Raw genomic sequence first — 21,538 nt, 5'->3', positions numbered from 1 at the left:
TTCCAATTTGTTTTTGTGTAATTCAACCAGCATGAACCTTTACAGCATCATCAGTCAAATGTTCATCATAATTGTTGTTACAGTCCATTAATGTAAAACCACATGAACAGTTAAAAATATAAAAAGCGTCCTTCATGAATGCACTAGTCTCCTAGTGTGATCGGGAGTGGAGGGTCCAGTGGTTCCCAAATCCTCTTTGAATGAGGGCTGCATCTGCAAGCGGCAAAGCGCCACACGGGCTACAGCAACACCTACAGTTCTCAGCTATATGAAAAGGCTAAAACGTGTCACAGGGGCCGTCTGTCGTTCTGTGCAGGGCAGCTTTACCTCAAGGGCCGACTGGCTGCCTTCTGGACCACCTCTCTTCACATTAAAACTGGCTGTGCCTCTGGGTTGCCAGGTTTGAGAACCACTGCTCTGGATAAGGAGATCCACGCCTCCGCCCCAATCGAAAACATATTCTTCAGGACCTTCAGGAAATTTAAGGCTTCAGTCGGTATGCACACCCATCCCCCCCCCCCTTCCTGACATTTTTGTGTGTCACAGTATAAACAGAGGTCTGTCCTTCCCTCTGCGGACACTCCCCCCTGAGGCACTACGCAACGGGGCTACAGGGCTTTTGGTCTTACTACACAGGTGCAAAGTGGACCTGGGAACATAGGGTGCCATTAATGAGGCTGGAGAAGAGTCCAGGGGGGGGAAGCTACATGTTACCGAGGGCAGAAAGGGGGGAGAAGACCAGACTGAGCAACTGTAAATTGTTTAAAAAAAAAAAAAAAGCCCTCGTCAGCTGTACCTCCTTCAGAAAATGGTACCTCCTCAACCGTGGAATGGTCACCACTCTGTGTAACAGACAAACTTAGTCACAGTATGGGACAGACTGGCAAAACAGACATAAAATCTTCACCAATTCCCTCTTCCTCTCACCTACCCTAGATAAAAGACATTCATTCATAACACCCCCCATGTCACAGTGTGGAAAACAGGACAAGTGACAGATCCTCCCCCCCCCTCCATGCTTTGTTCTCTCAGTCGAGGAAAAATAGGACTCCTGACCATCCCTGTGTCCCAGTAACAGACGTACAGATTGGTCTACCCACTTCCCTCCCCCCCCTCTGTCTTAGGCCTCAGCAGAGATCAGAGACATAATCAAAGTCACGGAAGTTGTCCTGGTCCTTGCGGGACAGAATTCGGGGCTCCCGAGGTGGGGTGAGAGTCGGTAGCTCAAGAGTGAACTCATCATCGAAGTTACTGACATCCTCTTTGTCCCTGATAGACGGCACGAAGGGCGGCGGCAACCTCCTCTTCAGCAGGGCCTCCCAGTCCAGGCCCTGGAGGCGAAGAACGGGGGACTTTCACACACAGCCGAATAACTGGAGTCACAAGATCTCGTGAGAGCCAAAGACACAGCTGCAGTGCGTGCAGGTCAGCAGATGGGTGCATGCTCAGTATGCAGTTACAGTGCAGTTACAGTGCAGTATTTAACCTTATACCTGATGGCAACACACATAACTATACAGCACAAAGGTGACCTAAGTAAGGAGCCTAGAGAGATCTGGGACGTAAGAGGTGGAGAACAACAAATGGAAGCCAGGAAGCAGAGAGCATAATGGAGAGGCTGGAGCCTGTTAATCACTGGGCTTGACATACTGCAGTGCAGTGTTCCTCAGATCTCCGCATGATTAAAGGGCTTAGCGGGCTGTCAGTCACCTGAATCAGGTGTGCTGTTGATGGAATGTAACAAACATGTGGTTTGGCTACAGGTTTGGGAGAGGAAATTAGAGAGACAGCTAGATGGAGGGCCAAGCTGGAGATGAGGGCGGCAAGACCCTGGTGTCTCACCTTGAAGAATGGCTGCTTCTTGACATCTTCAGCGTCCTTCTCACTGGAGCCGAGGCGTCTGTCCGGGTTCCTTCTTAACAGCTGTGGTGGGTAAGAGAGCAAGGATGGTTCAGAGGGGGGGGGGAGGAGCTGAACCAGGAACCCATAAGCCACTGCAGAGGCTGGGCACGTTTGTTCTGGTCTCTGCGCTTCCCTGGTTAAAAACTGCTATGCTTACACCTACAGGAATGACTATTGAGAAGGTAACCATTTGTCACAAGTTTTAGATGATAAAATAAGATTCTGTAGATAATTTACACCCATGCTGCTGTGATGCACAGACTATGGCCTGGCCACACTATTCCATGTATATAATTATCTACTTTCATAACTAAAAACTAATTAAGTTCAACTCAAGACACAAATTATCTCACTGTGACATCACAAAAGCCCCCTGGCAGTACTGAGAATATCTCCAGCTTTTTTTTTTGGTAGCTACAAGCCTCTGGGGCGACTGTAAAAACTTCCAGGAACAATCTTCCTTCATTTCATAAAGGTGGCAGAAGCACGTAACCCGGTATGATATCACTAAAATATCACTCGTATACGCTGGATCGTGGCCCTGCTCTGCAGCCTGCCACAGCCCCAGAGGATGGAGGTGTCGATAGCAGAGTATCTGCTCAATCCTGCTTTATTTCTGACAGCTGCTCTGAAGGACGCCGGCACGGCTCACATGCTGGCTACTGACACCCTGTCCTAGGAACCCCCCCCCCTCATTTTCAGAGGTTTCCTCAGCTACAGTTAAATGACCTTCTGGCCAGCGATGGACCCCATCAGGACAGGGCTACACTCCTGACAGTGCAGACTGGCAGACAGCTTTGCTCAACACGATGATACCATGATGTTATAATCTCACAACCATTTCCTGATGGACCCCCAAGCCACTGAACATGCCTGAACTATACAGTCTCAAGAACACCTGATGTGGATAATCAGAAGGTCAGCGGACTGTTCAACAACAGAAACTGGCTGCGCTGTTGGTCAGACAGTGGGCAGTAGTGGCTTAATTGTTAGGGAAGCGCACTTGTAATTGAAAGATGGTTCAAATCCCCGACCAGCAAGGTACCACTGAGGTACCCTGAGCAAGGTACCGCCCCCAAGCGCTGAATCAGCTGCCCCCTGCTACGTCACGATGTCACATATGGGTTAAATGCAGGGGACGCATTTCGTTGTTGTGCACTGTGTGCTGTGGTGTGTCAACAGGGACCACTGATCACCTAAGAAAGGTGCACGATGGCCAGGGTTCATCCAGGAGTAGCTCCGTCGAGAAGAGGCACACAATCACACAACATACCCGTCTCATCAGGCTAATAGCCTCTGTGGAGAGGAACCGGGGATAGCGGACTTCATCATTCACGATGCTGTCGAACACCTCCTCCTCATCATCACCTGGGAAAGGGGACTGCCAGCAGAACAGACGCACAGACGCATGGACAGGGAAAGCGGTGTGAAGACACACTATATGCCAGACACGCTTGCTCATAATCACACTTACTGCATTCAAAAAAAACAAAAAAAACACAGTCTCACCTCGCCAACCAGCATTTCGTACACCAGCACGCCCAGTCCCCACCAGTCCACAGCTCTGGTGTATGATGTGTCCGTCAACACCTCTGGTGCCAGGAATTCTGGTGTGCCACAGAAGGTGCTGGTCCTATCGCCATATCCCATCCCTGAAGGCGGCAGGATAAGCCAGATTACTGACCGATTCTGCCACAGGCCTGTTTCTCTGTGAGGTAGAAACCTACGCACCCTCTTTACAGAGGCCGAAGTCTGCGATCTTTACGTATCCTTCCATGTCCAGCAGCAAATTGTCCAACTTAAGGTCCCTGTGGGAGGCCGCAATTAATGTGGGGGACAGAGAGCATGAGGAAGGAGATCAAAGGAGAGCGGCGGGGCCAGAGCTCACCGATAGACGATCTTGTGGTCGTGGAGAAACTGCAAGCCGAGAACCACACAGGCGGCATAGAACCTGCAGATGAAAAGAGATGCGTATGGTCAGGGCAGGCTCCCTGACGGGAACAGAGAAGCTTACAGGCGCAGAATCACGCACATGGCACGGGGCTCGCTGAAGACGTCGGCGTGGATGTGCATCATTAGGTCGCCCCCGGCCGTGTACTCCATGACGAAGCACACGTGCTCCGGCGTCTGGAAGCACGCAAACAGATTGACCAGGAAGGGGTGCCTGGAACTGTTGACTGTCTCAAAGATCCGTTTCTCACACATGAGACTGAGGTGGGAGGGAGCAGACAAATGAAAGAGGGAGAAGAGAAAGGGGATTCAGGCAAGTGACCAAATGTCAGTGGATACGCATGTGTACCACCCAGTAAGATTCACTCACACATCCTATGATGTCACATAGCAATAATGCACCCTCCCCCTACTGGTTTCCATGGTGATTGGTCATACCTCTCCACCTCGTCCCGGGCCACAATGTCTCCCTTCTTCAAGGCCTTGATGGCGTATAAGGTACCTGTCTCTTTGTACTCAGACAGCAGCACCTGAAGAACACATGGATGGATGGGAGGGTATATAAGGCTGTGGGGAGTGGGGGTGACAGCAGGAGGAGGGCTGAAATGGGGGCACTTGCCTTTCCGAAGTGTCCCCTGCCCAGCACTGCGACCAGCCGGAAGTTCTGAAGGGAAAGGGGATTACTCTTCTGTTTACTAAAGAAAGAGAAAGAGGTTCATCATTAGTCAGGCCAACACTGCACACTGTACGGCTATCTGCAGGTCACTGAGCCCCAAACTGGACGAGCAGTTATTGAAAATGGATGGACATTAAATGGTTTTAAAGTGTGCGCTGAAAAGCAAGCCTAAGCAATCATTTGTCCAGAGGTCCTGATCAGGGCTTCCAACTTGCCATCAAAATAAGCACAGGTGCTTGGCAAGCTTACAATCCCTATACTTTCCCCATGCATTCATCCAGGTCCTTATGCTAATGCAATTCATGTTATGATTCTGCAGCATTACCGCCTGCGCTGTGAATTGCAACCTGCATTTAGTACATTTGTCAAACGTCACTCAGCTTTGCAAAGGGACAGTGAGCTGTTTAATGTCTCATTTCATTCGATCCATGGCTGCATGCCTCACAGAGGGAAGAAAAACACTTGAGGGAGAACAAAAATCCTGAAGTCCACATTACATAAAAAGTGACAAACCTCAGAAATTAAAACTTGTTCCACAGCATAAATATTTTTTTAAATGCTCTGGACTAAACCGTAGATCTCTAAGCCCACATTGTATAGCTGTCACGAAGCAACTGTCAGTATTAACCTTGTGTTCGGACTCTCATCACATTAGTAATAATAATTTTTAATTCATAAATTATTCAGGCTTGGAAGAAAACCAAATTTGATGTGGCGTAGCTCAGAGAGAAACCGCTGCCGCCATCAACCAATGATTGATTTATTAAAATGATCCGCCTCCTATCTTCTGTTGTGATTTGTGATTTCGACAATAAAAGCACACAGGCTCACTACCGTACCACCTGCAGCACCTGTAAATCCCACGGTGTGAGAGCATGTGTGCGCCCACGTGCCTGTACCTCTGCTGGGAGCTCTGGGAGGGGGTTCTTTGGGGGCGTTGAGGGGTCAGGTCTGGAGGGCTGAAGGGCTCAATCACAGGCAGCCGCTCCTGGGGGGGTACAGGCAGATGGGATAGCTTGTTTAATTTGTGCCAACGAATCGACCTTGAAGAGTCACAGTCAGACATACAGACTCACATGTACATAGAGGAACATTTATTATTCTGCCCCCCCCCCCATCTTTCAGGTTCCTGGTAATGCATTTTCACAATAATTAATCCTGTAATCCTGGAGCCACACTGACCACACCATCTGCCAGCCCACCCCCCCCTCCATCACTCACTCCATGGAAAAAATAAATACCCCTCCCCCTTTGCAGATCATTCTAAGCTTTTGGCCACAAACCTGGTAACCACACTACCTTCTAACCAACGCTCTGCAAGTGGAACTGGAGCTAATTAGGGTTGCCTCACCCTCTTTACTGCCATCCCATCAGCCTCTGTGGCTCAGGTTCTGCACCCCAGCTCCTCCATGAGACTAATCCTCCCCTCAGATAGCTCAGATTACAGGTTTGGGAGCCTCCGCAGGGTCACACGGTCATTGTGGTCAGTCACGTGGCGGTTGGGTTCCTTCTGTGTTTCATGGGTCTCTTGGCTCCACTTTATCTCATCACCTCCTCCCAACCCACCCCCATTCCTCCCCATCTGCCTCTCACCGGGGTGTGGGTGTCCGTGTCCTTCTTTATGTCAGGCTTCTGTGGCGAATCACACTCCAGATTCAGCTTGTCCATGGATATCTCCCTGAGACACACAGACGGTATCCATCATCACCATTGTTATCAGTGTGTGATTATTACTGTCTGTGAGGATTTGTATTTGCTGGACGGCGCACAGAAAATGAACAGGCAGTCTCTGGATGGTTTTACAGTCAAGGGGATTCATACACATTCGCAGCAGCAGGCTGAGTAAATGGGCCGTACCCAGTGCCGTGAGAGTGGGCGTTGGGGCTGTAGGTGCCCGAGTTGTTCATCGTGGGAATGGCGTTCTTCAGCAGCCGCACCCAGGTGCTGATGTCCACGTTCACCGGTCGACCGTGCAGGATGGCCTTGCCTGTATGACACACATACACACAGTGAAGCACAGCCTGCACTAGCCTAATTCAAAAGCTTCCAAGTAAGGCATTACTGCGGCCACCAGATGGCGCTAAGGTTCTCAGGGCAAAGACAGACTGGCATAGCCATTGTCGACAGACTGAATGGCCCTTTAGCGAGGATTGGCTGTACTTCACCCTGGCGTATATGGAGCAGCCTGAACAGGATGGCCGCCTCTCTCTGTGCAACTTTGAAGGTGCTGCTGTGTTATTTAGGTGCAGTCCCTGTGGAGCTAACAGGGTCTGCACCCTGCCCACGGTGGAGAGACACACATCTCATGGCCCTCTGATCTTGGGTCACCGAAGAACAGCTCTGAACGAGAGGCTCTCAAGTCTCACCTTGCTGCTTGGAGAAGATCTTCTTCTGTCTTTGGAGGCGAGGGACGCGATCTATGATGGGGTTGAAGAAGGTGACCTGGAAAACACGTCACACACATCACACACGGGTACTGTCCTCCACCTCCGCGTGCGACGCATGGTGCATGTGTGCAAGCGCTACAGCCGGATCGGTGGTGAACTTATTGTCTGATAGTCATCCCCACGACTGGCCAGCAGATAAGACATTTTTTCCCTTAAATCTGTAAAGAAGCCGTTATAACATAGAAGTTCTGACAAAATAATTTAGCCATTCAATAAACATGCGTTTCACACATTTGTTTATCAGTGCAGCGGCTCTGTATGGCTGTCAACTGCAAGGCTGGCCTGTTGGCGACGTGTGAATCAATGAACTTGAGGGACCACTGGTTCACAGAAGGAGCGTCAGAGGTTCCCCACCCATGGGCTGCTGTTATTTAACCTTTATGCACGATTCACAAATACATCAGTGATATCAGTATGCATATGATGCGGCTTTTCTACAGCTCTAAGATGAGACAAAAGTTCGTATAAAGAGTAGTGAAGCTAAAAGACCTGGTTAAAACTGTGGGCGTCACTTTGTAGAATGATCATAAACTTTAAGGATAGTCTATTTCCATTTACGGAATTCTGCCAAGATCTGTCTACTTAGAAAAGCTAACACCAAACACTGTGCCATCAAGACGGAACTGCTGCTATGCTGTTGCTAGGCCCACCTGAGAACACGAGGAGTTCAGATCCCTGCTGCTAGAATACTGACATGTACCAGCTATGGGGATTTCACCAGCCCTCAAAAATTCTCCAACAGTTAATTTTATTTTTTAGGACTAAACTTAAAATTCTTCTGAAAGTTTTCAGCTTTCTGCATGGGCCAGCTCCACACAGTGATTTGCGTTTTAGATATGTCCCGTCCAGAATGCTTAGTTCCCGCAGCAACCTGTGGGTCATCCTCCCAATCTGTTCAAAATTTGGGTAATCAGTCTTCACTCACCATAGAACCAGGCTATAGAATGTTCTCATCATAAAAACATGAATGCACACAGTGGATGCATTCAGCTTCTGTTTTCAATTAGACTATCTTTACTGCATTTTCTCAACAAAATCTGATTGTGGTATTCATGCTGTTTTTTTTTTTTTACTATTTTATGTCCTTTTATGTGTTTCATTGTTTTTTCCATCATTTACGTTTTTATGCACCTTGTTTTTTATTCCTTCTTTAAAGCACTTTGTGTGCTGTATAACAGAAAAGTGGTACATAAATAAAACTATTCCTGTTATTACCACAGACTAGAGGAACTGGCACTGAGTGCATCGCTACACGCCATTATGCACACAGGTACAAGAACTTCTTAGTGTTTCTCCCAAATCCCATAACCCGCTTTCCCTACTTTTTAATCAATAAAATGGTTGACATTAGCAGCATGTTTTTTTATGTTAATCTGAATCTAATGTTTATGCTAAGTTTTATTTTATTTTTGATCTGGTACTGATTTTAGCTCTGCAGTCATTGTTTTGTGCTAGTAGGGACATGACCATTGATCGCAGAACTATTCATGTTTACAGAAGTTTGCACAATGAAAGAGCGAAATGTCAAATACAGATCAAGGAAAAAAACAGCAGATATTTTGCAGAATAAGAAGCATAAAATATAAACGATTACATATTCTCAGGTTTTAATGATAATGAATGGTATGGAACATTCACTCTGTGTGTGTGTGTGTGTGTGTGTGTGCATGTGTGTGTGTGTGCATGCGTCTCCCTCTACCTCAGCCAGCAGTTGCCCCTGCGGCTCCAGGTCCAGCTGGATCTGGTGCTTCTGGTTGTCCAGGAAGTCCTCCAGCTTCAGGTACTTGAGGGCGCACAGGGAGCGGTAGTCCTTCCAGTACACGGCGATCTCCATCTCCCTAGACTGTGGACACAGCAGGCGTCACATTACTCAGGTTACGGCACAGCGACACACACAGCGGCATCAGGCACCTGCTGCTGTCTCCAGCAAGTGACAGCCAGCATTACGCGGCGAGTGCTTTATGTACGAGCAGCCCTCCATCATGCAGGGACAAATCTGGGGGTTGGTGGCGGGACTGGCGCTCCAGCCACCGTAAAAACGTCACCCAGCCCCGAAACAGCACACAGGACTCTCTTTCTGCTCTCAGCGGGAGTAACTCTGCTGCAGCCGCCCACAGGAAGGCTGCATGTATCATGAAGGGGATGGAGGAAAGCCTTTGGAAGCCTCATCCCCGGAGGAGTCAAAACCGCTGGGGAGCCAATGGGGTCAAGTCTGTTGGGGGATCAGGCCTGGTGTGGTGCCAAGGCATCACCCACTGCACAACATCACTCGGGTCCTAATCCGAGGGGGCTCATCCAGTTAGGCACGTCTTATCTCTCTGGCATGATGACAGTCTTCCCCTGCTGCCAGGGGAGCTTTGAAAAGTCCGCTTTTCAGTGGCAGAACTCTCTGAGGTATGCAGTCTGGGGAACGGCCAGATCTCTGTAGGCTGGTACACCTATTACTATTCTGGTCGCTCTGATGGCCGCCATACTCAGAGAGTAGCTGTTACTGTGGCAAATTTAACTAGCTGTGGTGAACCAGCAGGGGGTAGGAAATGCCACACATAATCTGTGGTATCTTTGCTTCCATTTGGGAGACAGGCATCATCCCCACTGACTCGAATACTGGACTTTTTGACCATATCTGGAAAAGGGGAGAGGGATGGCCTAGATTGAGGCAACTACAGGGGGATATAACACTCCTCTCAGTGCGGGTAAGGTCCTCACTAGGGTCATCCTCAATTGGATCTGTGACGACTTGCTCTCCTGCTTCCTTGGGAGCAGACCCAAGTAGTGGGTGTTTTCTTGCCCCTACTCTATTCAGTGCATGCATGGACTGAGTGCTGGGCAGGGTCGTGGGGTCCAGTGGCTCTGGGGCATCTGCTGGTGAATAAAGATTTACCAATCTTGACTTTGCCAATGGCACTGTAATCTTCAAGGAGTCAATGGAGGCTCTGATTAGGGCTCTCAAGAGACTGAGCGAGGAGTCTGGGTATATGGGTTTGTGAGTACCCTGGATCAAAGCCAAGATCCAGGCCTTTAATGACCTCACAGGCGTTAGCAGAGTGTCTGTCTGCGGAGAGAATGTCGACCTCATTGAGAGGTTCAGTTACCTCAGCAGTGACATTCATGTCTCTGGTGACTCTTCATATGAAATCAGTAGGTGGACTGGGAGAGGATGGGGGGTCATGAGGTTGCTGGAAAGGGGTGTATGGCAATCCCGATATCGCTGTAAGAGTACGATGGTCGAAGTCTTTAAAGACTTGGTGCTCCATGTTTTGCTGTATGGCTGAGAATCATGGATGCTATCCAGTGACCTGAGACGAAAACTGGACTCCTTTGGTACTGCCTCTCTTCGGAGAATCCTTGGGTACCGCTAATTTGACTTTGTATTGAATTGAGTAGCTGCTCAGGGTGTCGGAAATGAGGCACATTACCTGCACTCTGAGGGAGTGTCAGTTACGGCACTAGGGCCAAGTGGCATGTTTCCCTGAGGGTGATCCTACTCTCACGATCCTCATTGCTGAGGACCCAAGCGGCTGATTCAAGCCAAGGGGACACCACCGTAACACTTGGCTGCGGAAGAGAGATGAGCATTTCCGGAGGATGGGATTGGACTGCATGTTGGCCAATGGAATCTGACAGATTCCAAGGTGTTTTGTCATGCAGTGTGCGTGACAATGCACTGTACCAGTGAATGCTCCCCAAGCTGACCTGACCTGGGAGCAGGGTACCTGGCTCGTGTTTAGGACCCCATCAAGGGTACGGTAGCAGTTCTCTTCCTGCAATATCACCCTGTGACCACAGGCTCTTATACGACAGATGTGGGCTGCAGGTGACGTGAAAGGACACCCAGCTGGGGGTGCTCTGCTGCCCCACAGGGCCACTCCAGAAGGTCTCACCCTCTCTAGCTCCAGAGTGAAGGTCTGGTTCCAGGCCTGCTCCCCTACGGTCTTCCAGGCAGTCTGACCCACCACGGCGTTCTCCAGCTTCAGCACTGCGCTCACCTCCGCTACGGAATACATCCACACATCACACATACGTTCCTCTACCACTGAGATGTTTTACATATACACAGTCACATGGACAGACGCACAGCTTACACCATACACAGCACACACTGACACATACGCACACCCTTCTGCTATGCTTCACAGAGAAGCCTGTGTACTTGTGTAAACATACAACTAGACAGTATTTACATAACACACACTCATCAGTATTTACATACACACAAACCTCCCAAATACAATGCATACTGCTCCGTTTGTCAGCCATCTGATTCGGAACACTTCATACATGAATGTACATTAGAAACACACAGAGTCACACTTACAGGACAGCTCGTCTGTCTTGCTGGGCGCCTTGCCGCTAACGCTGCCACTGCGCCCGTAGAGGCCCTTGCTGCCACGCATAAAGGAGCGGCCTTCCCCGGGACTGTAGCAAGGCAACACGACCGGCGTCCCGCGGCTCCTCCCGGGCACCACGTCCAGCAGCTCCACGCAACCCTGCAGCTGCACCTGTAATGTCCCTGAGAGACGCACAGCATGGTGGTGAAGGACTGCTTCATTTTCATACTAAATAACAGCCTCCCATTTGTAGACTGTAGAACTGACAATAATTGCTCTTAAGTATTCCGGCTATGACTTGCTTCTAGCAAATGACACAAAGTTGCACATTCTGTTCTGAACAATATGCAGAGTGTCAACAAACACGCATTTTAATGTCCATGAGCAAGCATTCCAGCAAGCCATGGATAACGTAGCCTTAACATAAGCAGCATCCCCATCGAGTTCCTTGGCTGAGAAGCTCACTGGCACCCAAGCATGCCATGCAGAGACGGACTGATTATGATATCTAAGATGATAACTGCCCGAAGGCGGTTTTCACTGTGCAGTTGCCTTCACAGTACATGGCCAGTGTGGGGGATTTGGCACGAATCAGAACGTACACTGTGCTGCTGAACCTAATGCTTACATATTGCTTCTCTAGTTAGAATTCCAGGATAAAGCAGTGGATATTAGCTGGTTTCAAATGGGATTGCTGTCAGCTCAGCTGGCATGTCACTGGGAGATCAAGGGATGCGGCTGTAACACAAACCGATAGATGGACCGGATTTTTCAGGGGAATCTCGAAACGCGAGATGCTCTTCGCAAAGCTGACAGGCAGATTCTCCAAAGAAGGAATGCAAAGGCAGTGGCTGGACTGAAGGTCTCGTGAGAAAGACACCACAACAGCTCTGATCTCATCAACCGAAAGGATGATCACATACATGGGTAAACAGAAAGTGGTAAACCCTTTACAAAAGAATCTGACAGGAGATTAAACAGGTCTCATTACTGTTATCAGGCAACCATAGAAGTAGCTGCTTAGCTCTTTCATTTAAATCTTAAGCCATGTTAGCAAGTCATATCTGACCAAGCGTTAAACTATACGGCTTCACGTGCTCCTCCTGGTCAGCCAGTTTGTCCCCTGAGGCAACCGCAATGCATTATCCTTCATAAGTTTTAGGATTACTTACATTACAGGGTTTGATTGTTGCGATATGCTGAGAGCCGTAGCTGAAACCTTGTCTGCCCATGCAGAACGGTGCGGCCCTCACAGTTAAACCGACTGTGGCAGATATGGATTGTTAACCTAACAACATTCCAGTATAACAACACAATCTCCTAAAAATAGCAAAGAGTCACAATCCATCACCCTTTCCATGAGTTTTCATGCCAAACAAACTTCAAAGCTTCAACTGAATCAATGAAGACCACTGTACCGTATCGGCTGACCTTAGATGATGGGGCAGGTGGTAACTAAGTTACCTGTCAATGGGGAGGGCCTGCTGAGAGTGCTGTACTGGTTGTGCACATAGGGGGCGCCATGACGGGAGCTAAAGGCAGGGGAAGAGGCCAACACCAGCTCCTCCTTGATGAGGCAGGCCTTGGGGTGATCCTCAGGCAGCTCTGCTAGCCGGCGGTCCAGGGAGTCGCGCAGAAGGTCCAGCCTCTGGGATGACTCACTCAGGCGGGACTGAGCCTACAGCACCGATGGGGAATGGGAGGGGGGTGCTGAGGTTTGTCGTTTTAAATCTCCACCTGTTGCCTCCACCACAAGCTTAAGCAACACTAACATGATCTGTGTTCTGCTTTTATTGCACTAATTATATGATTTCTAAAATTACAGGTCATGAATGAAGAACATTCCCCTTCCGAACAAACACGATCTAATAGATGTGCAAAAGTTCACATTACTACTCACTGCCGTCTGCTATTGGTGGCTGAATATTATGCTACTATGTTGCTGGTTTTGCAAAAAACATTAGCCTTGTCCATTTAAACAGCTTATGCAGTCATCTAATTAAATGACAGTGCTGTGCACATGATCTTAGTGGTTTGTAAGGAAAGCTGCTGAAAGGATGTCTCTGCAATGTGTTAGCGAGTGACCCCTGACCTCCAATATGGCTTTCTTGTCCTGGATCTTGGAGGCACCCAGTAGGCGCTGAACATTTTTGGCCCCCTCCGCCACGGCGTGTTCCACGCGGTAATGGTGTCGCAGTTCCTCGATACGCAGCTCTACGCCACACAGGTCGGGCTTCCCTGTGGCACAGGGGTGTGAGAGATGGAACAGGTGACTGAGCACCACGCAGTACCGCAATGTGGGTATGATCGTTTTTGCCAGCTCCTGTGGGCACAGCACTGCAGGAAAATTCTGAATTGGGTCAATTTAGAAAAAAAGACAACAACAAAGTCTAAACTAAAAACCCGAAACAAAAGGGAGGGAAAAAATGGGCAGATACTGTTTAAATCCTGCAGCAGTGTATGTTACAGCAATAAGAAAAATACACAGTGAGCTGTAATTCAATGAGACCCACAAGTTGTTGCACTCCTGCCTAAAAGAAGGGAAGCAGGAACCAAAGGCCTGTATTTACCTTATATGACATGGGGGGAACACAGTGTAGAGTGGGTCTATAATTACATTACATACTACTTTTCAGAGGGTTAACGCACACATTTTAAAAACTCAGCACCCACATTGCAGAATGGTGGGGGACGAACAAGGAGCTTGAGGTAAGAGCCAGACTAACTCAGAGCATAACATATATGAACCATCAAGATGAGTGTACTTTACACAAAGTTGGTGACTTATCTCCTAATAAGGCTACAGAGCGTTAGGACGGGAGAACACGGGAAAGGGTGTGGGATGACCCTGGAGACAAGGCCTCAGACAGACACGGGGGGAAAACCCAAAAAGACAATTCTAGGAAAATGTTTTTCCAGAAATCAAAAACCTGGTGGAATCATACTGGCACAGAAGTCAGAAAACCCCATTACTGACTGCTCAGTAATTTCCTTTACTCTTATGAACAATAATATTAAAATAACAACAATCGGTGTCTAGCAGAAAATATTGACCAAGTGCATTGTTCAAAATCTCTGACATTACAGGCTCCCTTTCCTTTAATCTTTTTACTGCTTTTACTCCCACAGTCTAATTTCATTTTCTTTCCTCTGATTCCTTCCTTACATCTGCTTAAGCCACGTTTCCAAAGGAATTGTCCCCGGGCCCCTGCACTCTGCCATTTTCAGCGCCATTGACCAACTGGCCACCTCCAGCTACAGATAAATAAATCTGCACGCTCTGCTGAGCCTCTAACCAGAGATGGCAATAGAAGCACAGGCACTGTTCTTCTGTCTGCGTAAGGTGGTTAATAACCGGCTGCACAAGAGGAATGAGGCGCAAGCTGCCGTCACTGTGATTCAGAGCTGTGCAGGCGTTCCTGGATGCTGGTCAGATTGCACCCCAACCCGGTCCTCAGAGACCCCCAGACAGTCCATGTTTTTGCTCCCTCCCAGCTCCCTGCCATTTTTGCAAAAACCTGAGGACCAGGCTGGAAAACACTGATGCAGAGGAAGCAGCGAGGTTGGAGAGGGAAAGAGAAACTGCATGTGAGAGGAAACCAGGAGCCCGAGCGGAGAGACAGCATGGTTATGTTCTAGAACATTCAGAAAGAGACTCTGTGGTTAAACCACTATAAAGAGGTTATTCAGACAACAAAGAAACGGTCGTATGGGCCAGTCAGACAGGCTTACCTTGCACATCCTCCGTCTGCTGCTCTGTGGCCTGAACGGCCTTGCGGATCTGCATGCGAATGATGTCGATCTTTGTTTTACTGTCTTGCAGCATTTGCTGAGCTGTCTGCAGCAGCTTCTTGTCCTGAGAGGGGGAACATCCAGCGTGGGTTAATGTTTAAGTGAGGCAGGTGGGGTGAAAGCATGCAAGGTTGGGCCAGCTGGCAGAAACACGGCATCATATATTCAGCAGGCAGAGGGGTAATCATTTAAAGGAAAAAGGGCAGGGTGGGTGACTGGTACCTTAGTGGAGCCACTGGCATAGATAGGGATCATGTTCTCGGCTCCCTGCTTGACTTTGAGCTCGATGTTGAGCTGACGCTGCAGGGCTGCAATTCGTTCTTGGTTGGCTGATGGCTGGCTGACAGCCCCAGGGGATTGTGGGGCTTCATCTGATGGCAGTGAAAAACCAGTGGTAGCTTTAGAATTTGCAGTATGGTTTATATTAGAACATATTTAAAGCCGTTCACATTTCTTAATAGAAACAAGAATGATCTGCAATAATACATTGTGCTATATATTAAACTGTATATATACAGAAGAAATTCCAGTTACATTCTTCTTCTACATCTACAGCAGCTCTTGTTGCCAGTATGGGCATTTTACCAGCCATAACCCACTTGTCCCCATCCCCTCACCGCGGATGTCATTGGGGTGCTTGACGACGATGTGAGCATCCAGCTCCTGCAGCTGGGTGTGCAGGGTGTCCAGGCGCTTGTTGGAGGTGCGCAGCTGGCTGTCCACCTGCACGGCTCTGCGCTTGTCGGTGGTGGCACGCCGCAGCTTCTCGGCGCCCTCCTTGATCTTCAGCTCCTTGCGGATCTCGCGCCGGATGCGCTCCCGCTGCTCGTCCAGTCTTTGCTGCACGCTGCTGTCCGATAAGTCGGAGCTGTGCTCCAGACCCAGCTGCTCCAGCACCGACAGCCCGTCTGGGTCACTCTAACGGAAGGGGGGAGGGGGCAGGAGATGAGAGACGAGATGAGAAGGGAGATACGTGGGCTCAAAAGGAGCAGTGAGATATAAAAAATAAGAGAGCCATGCCCTGAAGACAGCCCTAGACAATGACATCAACAAGCAGAAACAAGTACAGAGGCAGTTGGCTTCCTCTGAGGTATCGGGGACAGAGGCAGGCCGACCTCTCTGCAGGTTCTCTACTCCCGAACCAGCAGCGTCAACAAGGGTGCTGCGAACGGGCGTATATGAACCACAGGCGAAAATAAAAGCTGCCGAGAAGAACCAAGGACAGGTCACCTCTTCCAGGGAAGGCCATCCCTCCCCGTGCCAGCACATGGCACCCCGGTGATGGCAGAGCAGCGGCCACGGAGTCAAGGGAGATGACAAGAGAAGGGGATCAGACAGACAGAAGGGGAGCCTCACAGCAGGCAGAAGAACAGAGGCAGTGCCGTTTGAGGATGTCCGCCAGAGCATGGGCCTCAGAGGTTTCCTGTTTCCTGTGTAACTCTGATGACGCGGCAACTCGTGGGGGGTGGGATTATGGGGGCGGAGCACCTTCCTTATGGCCCTGCTGAGCGACACAACACGGATTACCGTGGTGGTGGGGGGGGTTTCCGTGCTTTTAAAGCCTGGCGCGAACAGACGTTGACTCACGTTACAGGAAGAGGAGAACAGACTCAGTTTATGATAAGGAATGAGGAGGTTGCTGGGAGATGGGGCTGGAGGGACTTGAACAGAGCAAATTTGCTCGCTTGTGCAATTCATCTGATACGCACAGGCCAAAGCAGGAGGAAAAAAGGAACCAAAACAGGAGAAAGTTTTCCTTGTACTTTACTTTGTGATGCCAAGCCTTGAAAAACTGATATGACGTCTAGTACACTACCTGTAAATCCACTTCCTGTAAAAGCCAGCATTACTGGTTACTTATGCGACGCAAAATAACAAAGACACAGCCTATTTGGCCATATAAAAAAAATCAGCACATGGCACAGCAAGGCAGACTGGTTTGTTAGTGATGAGTCACACACCCATGTGCGCAGTCAACAGGATGACCCAGGCAGCGACCACACCTGCCATAGTCACTTGAAACTGTCAAAACAAATGGACAGCAACTATCCAATCAGAGGCTACCAAAATAAGACCTAATAAGTATCTCTTAAGCCCTAGAAAAATTGATGGGAAGAGGATCAGGGAACATTACACCACCTTCAGGTGAGATGGAGATCGATTTACGGGTGAAGACAGCCATGCATACGGGCTGCAGCAGCGCCATGCTCTCTCGGCCTGAGCCGGTCACCATGGCTACAACAGAAATGTGGTCGCGGGGCCTGTACGGGCTGTGTCAACAGAGCGTCACGATCGGCAGGGCACAGGAGGTGAGGGAGTCTCTGTGTAAAACAGCCCTCAGCAAGCCAGTGGAGACCTGGCTGAATCAGTACAGAGAGAGCCATGGCTGCTGTATTCCACATGGAAGGTTATTCACGTGTCACTTAACTAGTAGGAGGTCATGAACAATACATGCCTGCTGTATTAGTAATACCATTTTAGGTGGAGATTTCCTACGGATATATTTGTAGGCAAAGCCCAAGTTGCTGTAGGGTGACATGCCGCACCCTAGTGAAACACGTCACGGTCGGGAAGGTCCTCAGGCAAAACGGGTAAATGCTCTGGGTGTATGAACACCCCCCTCCAACCCAGCCAGTCTCACTTATTAGGCTGATGGAGCACCTACTCCTCTACAAACAGGCAATATTGCTCAAACTGTGCGAGAGGAAGACATGATACCGACAAGCCAGAGACGGAAGGACAGCAGACAGGCGGAAGTGTCAAATACAGAAAGTTTCTGCTTTTTTCAACCCTTTTCTCCATTTCACCCCAGAACACAGGAGTAACAGCATAAAAGGTGTTAACTTTCTTAGTACTATCGTTTCAATTTTTTGTGCTTACTTCGTATATAACCTTTTTTTTATTATTAAATTAAATGAAAAAATAAAAATCCATATTTTAGGGAGAGAAAGATTTGACACTTAAAAAAACTCATACTTTTAAAAATGAATGGGTATGAGCACTGTGCACACACAGCCAAGACGAGTACGTTACTGAAGGGGCTGGGTGGCTGCAAGGGTGCGCCATTAATGGCAAAAAGGTTTAATGAGAAAACTAGAGACAGAACAAGGCGAGCAAGAGAGAAGCAGTCAGATGACGGGAAACAAAAGGAAAAAAAAATAAAACCCTGATCTTGGAGGAGAACTAACCAAAACATATATATAAGTCCCCCTGCACCCAAAAACATTTTTAGTGACAAGATAAGCAAACTGAAAAGACACTCTGCAGAGGAAGTAGAACAGGATGAAGAAGGTAAGCACATGAAGGAGCTGTGGGCCAGACAGACACAGGCGATCCCCCCTGGGGGCCTACCACTGCCTCTGGGTCAGCGTGACTGTTGTCCTCGGCCCGTTCACCCGGACCCTCTGACACCGATCCCTCGCTGGCCATGGTCCCCCACCCCCAAATACCCCCCCCTCCCCTTTCCCTTGTCGATGCACTCGCCCGTTGCCAAAGTGTTCCTCTCCCCAAAAAAAACTCCTTATTTCCTGCTCCTAGAGTCCACAATGACCTTCCTGCTGCCCAGAGGGAGGGAATAAAAAAAAAAAACAGACAGGAAAGAAATCCCCGCGAATCCTGTGATGTGTGGGGAACCAGAGCAGAGCAGCAGAACAGCGCACTGGGCCACACCCCACAACTTCCTGTACTTCAGCAGCTGAGAGAGAGTGTGTGCAAGACAGAGAGGCGAACTCAGACACAGATATAAACAGCGGGAGAGACAGGCACAGCTTTTGTGAGTGAGAAATTGCAGCCGCGCAACTTCCTTCCTGTCGTTGGCTCTGTCTCAGCAGCAACACACTGGCAGACTCCAACGCTCCCCCAGCCCCCCCACCCCCATCCCAGAATGGGAATAGTAAGGGACCACTGCCCTCCCCTCGGCTGTGCTGCGTACATGTGTACACACAGGTCATAAGCAGCACACACTGTGGGGGAGCAACTATCTGTATTTTAAGCTAGATGGAGCAGGAGAGTAGCATGAGTAAAAACAAAGCGAAGCAGATGGAAAGAGGAGAGGAATTTGGCTGATAGAACCTTGAGTATAATAAGCAGGAGCTGCTGAAGGGCCGCTGTGCTATGAAGGCCTTCATTACCATCTTATTCTAATTTCAAATTGAATTACTTGCTTTATGAACTTTTATCCAAACCAACAAAAACAGCTTAAAAATCATTATTAATGGTCATCAGCCAAAGGTATTTACCAATATCTTTAAGGTAAAGCATATTTGATAAAATTGTTAAAAAGTCAAACATCTCCCTGGATTTGAAAATGCATCACCTTTTGCCCTCTATCCCAGTTCCTAACTCTGTACAATCATGTCCCAGTTTTGCTACTCCGCAGGGAAAATCTGTGTCACAGGCATTACAGCCTTCACAGTCCTACGAGTTTCTAGGGAGGGATCCAGTTATGCAGCATACACACCACCCCCCCCCCCCCCCACCAGAGACTCAATTAGTCCATTTCCAGCACTGTGCAAAGCTGTCCGTCACTTAGCGCCCACGTTTGCTTTATCAGCTGAATCCTTCTGTGGATCTTTTGTGTGTCAGTCAGGCTGAGGGGGGAGGGCCCTCCGCGTCAACAGGACAATCTCACGTCACTCAGTGGCTTCAGGGGCTTATGATTGTTTAACCACAAGGTTGGTGCAAAGCAGTGGAAACAGGCCAGAAACACACAAGCCCTGTGCACAAACACAAATGCACATTACATTTTGAAAGTTCAGAAGACTGAACACCTAGCAAAGAGGAAACCCAGGCAAAGAGGGCATGTTTTTTTTCCATGTATACATGAACAGACATAAGTAATGAAAATGAAAACAGCAAAAAAAAGCTTTGCTTAAATCCTTTACGAAACCCCAATTCTACTCTGTCACTCTTTGCTGGAGACAGCCCATGCCACACTGATCAAGGCACTGGACTCATCCGCATATTTAAGCTGCAGATGCACAATCCAGAAGTGCTGCTCCTAAACCATCACCAAGAACATTCCCATATATAACCGTACGGAAGTATACCAAATAAATTCACAACCACACGTCTGTCCCCACAATGATGTGGGCACTTTGAAGCCCACGGATGCCCTGCAGGAAGACACATCAGCACATTTAAACATGAACCAGCTTATAGAAGCTGTTTTTAAAGGAAATGCTACATTTACACAATCATGTGTATCCACCCAGAACGAAAAGTAATCATCCAATGAGAACAAGGCCACCAAAGAGCCAATAGCGATACTTACTGACAGTTATTCAGCTGGCATATACAAACAACAAGGCAAACAAATGACAAACCACCAAATGAACACATGCATCAATTCTGACACCTTCTTTCACACACCTAAAGAGTTCCAAAAGCAGTGTCTAATGAATGCTCCTCTTCTCCAGGAGGCCCAAGCCTAGAATGCTAACCCTTAATGAAGATTTAATGGCGTGTTGACGTGGCTGGGTCTATAAATAGAGATGCCATGTCCAATTCAGAGTTACTTTGAGGAAACTTCTTGCCACACATGTATACATCTGTTCCCAGATCAACTTAAAGCCACCCTGCCATAATGTAGCTATCGCAATCACCATCTGATCTAAAGGCTGACATAAATACAAATCAAAGGCAACTATATAGAACTAGTGAATTCCGCATATTAGTAATTTGCATGAGAAAATTTCCTGGTTGTGTACAACAACACAATGGTGCTAATTTTGCATGGCTTCCACACAGAATCATGCTGAATGACTGGATATGAAAATCCTACCACTGTGGAAAAAAAACATGACAGAATATTCAATGGAGGCTAGTGTTACACAGAATCTTTCTCCTGTCCTAAAGGACATTATTTGCAAATGTTTGAATACAGGCATAGACTCAGGGTTAATGGTTCCTTATACCTCAAGTCAACAATTATGAGTCTGATTTTATCATTTTGATTTCTGCAAATAAAACCTAAAATAAATGACAAATACCACAAAATGAGTTGTCTTTTTTAGCAGCCAGCACAAAGTAAACTGGCGATGACAATCTGCACATAGTTAGTTTGTTGCCTCAAGAAAGCACTATGCCAACATTAACTATAAAAGGTTTTTACAACACACTAATAAAACATCCAGATGTTGCAGTTACGGGTGATTTGATTAGTAACCCATTTTCATGCAATGCTAATACTTCCAGAAACAATGCTGAATACACCGTTGTTTCAACACATAACTGTAAAACTGTAATTTGATTGAAAGTTACATTTGGAAAGAACTGGGGGTTAGAATTGCAGGCTTTTCAGAAACATGACCTATGTACAGAAGTATGAGCTCAAATCTCACAGTAACAACCACCATGCAGCTCAAAATCAAAAAGAACAAAACAATGTTCTGAATACTATACATACTCAATAGATGTGCCGAACATGGGCTACAAGTGCT

The 21,538-nt window shown here is 48.1% G+C and overlaps 1 protein-coding gene across 2 annotated transcripts in view; it reads right to left on the bottom strand.

The window, feature by feature from the left end:
* Positions 1-21,538, bottom strand: part of pkn1a (protein kinase N1a) — a 32,980-nt gene continuing 11,442 nt past the window's right edge. Inside the window, exons 1-22 of one of the 2 annotated variants that reach the window (XM_023791872.2) lie at positions 18,450-18,905; positions 15,716-16,016; positions 15,321-15,469; positions 15,039-15,162; positions 13,399-13,544; positions 12,771-12,984; positions 11,294-11,488; positions 10,860-10,969; positions 8,675-8,818; positions 6,895-6,970; positions 6,386-6,515; positions 6,122-6,206; positions 5,428-5,516; positions 4,472-4,547; positions 4,291-4,382; positions 3,935-4,111; positions 3,791-3,853; positions 3,634-3,710; positions 3,412-3,554; positions 3,176-3,283; positions 1,843-1,923; positions 1-1,331 (exon numbers count right to left, since the gene is read on the bottom strand). In XM_023791872.2, coding sequence (XP_023647640.1) covers positions 1,128-1,331; positions 1,843-1,923; positions 3,176-3,283; positions 3,412-3,554; positions 3,634-3,710; positions 3,791-3,853; positions 3,935-4,111; positions 4,291-4,382; positions 4,472-4,547; positions 5,428-5,516; positions 6,122-6,206; positions 6,386-6,515; positions 6,895-6,970; positions 8,675-8,818; positions 10,860-10,969; positions 11,294-11,488; positions 12,771-12,984; positions 13,399-13,544; positions 15,039-15,162; positions 15,321-15,469; positions 15,716-16,016; positions 18,450-18,527 — 2,862 coding nt within the window. In that variant the 5' untranslated portion in view covers positions 18,528-18,905 and the 3' untranslated portion in view covers positions 1-1,127. Of the gene's footprint in view, positions 1,332-1,842; positions 1,924-3,175; positions 3,284-3,411; positions 3,555-3,633; positions 3,711-3,790; positions 3,854-3,934; positions 4,112-4,290; positions 4,383-4,471; positions 4,548-5,427; positions 5,517-6,121; positions 6,207-6,385; positions 6,516-6,894; positions 6,971-8,674; positions 8,819-10,859; positions 10,970-11,293; positions 11,489-12,770; positions 12,985-13,398; positions 13,545-15,038; positions 15,163-15,320; positions 15,470-15,715; positions 16,017-18,449; positions 18,906-21,538 lie in introns of those variants that run through there. The other variant, XM_023791873.2, reaches the window with a different exon arrangement.

The sequence above is a fragment of the Paramormyrops kingsleyae genome, chromosome 5 (genome assembly GCF_048594095.1).
Source record: "Paramormyrops kingsleyae isolate MSU_618 chromosome 5, PKINGS_0.4, whole genome shotgun sequence".
Classification (NCBI taxonomy): Eukaryota; Metazoa; Chordata; class Actinopteri; order Osteoglossiformes; family Mormyridae; genus Paramormyrops; species Paramormyrops kingsleyae.
This window is presented reverse-complemented; position numbering and strand designations above follow the sequence as displayed.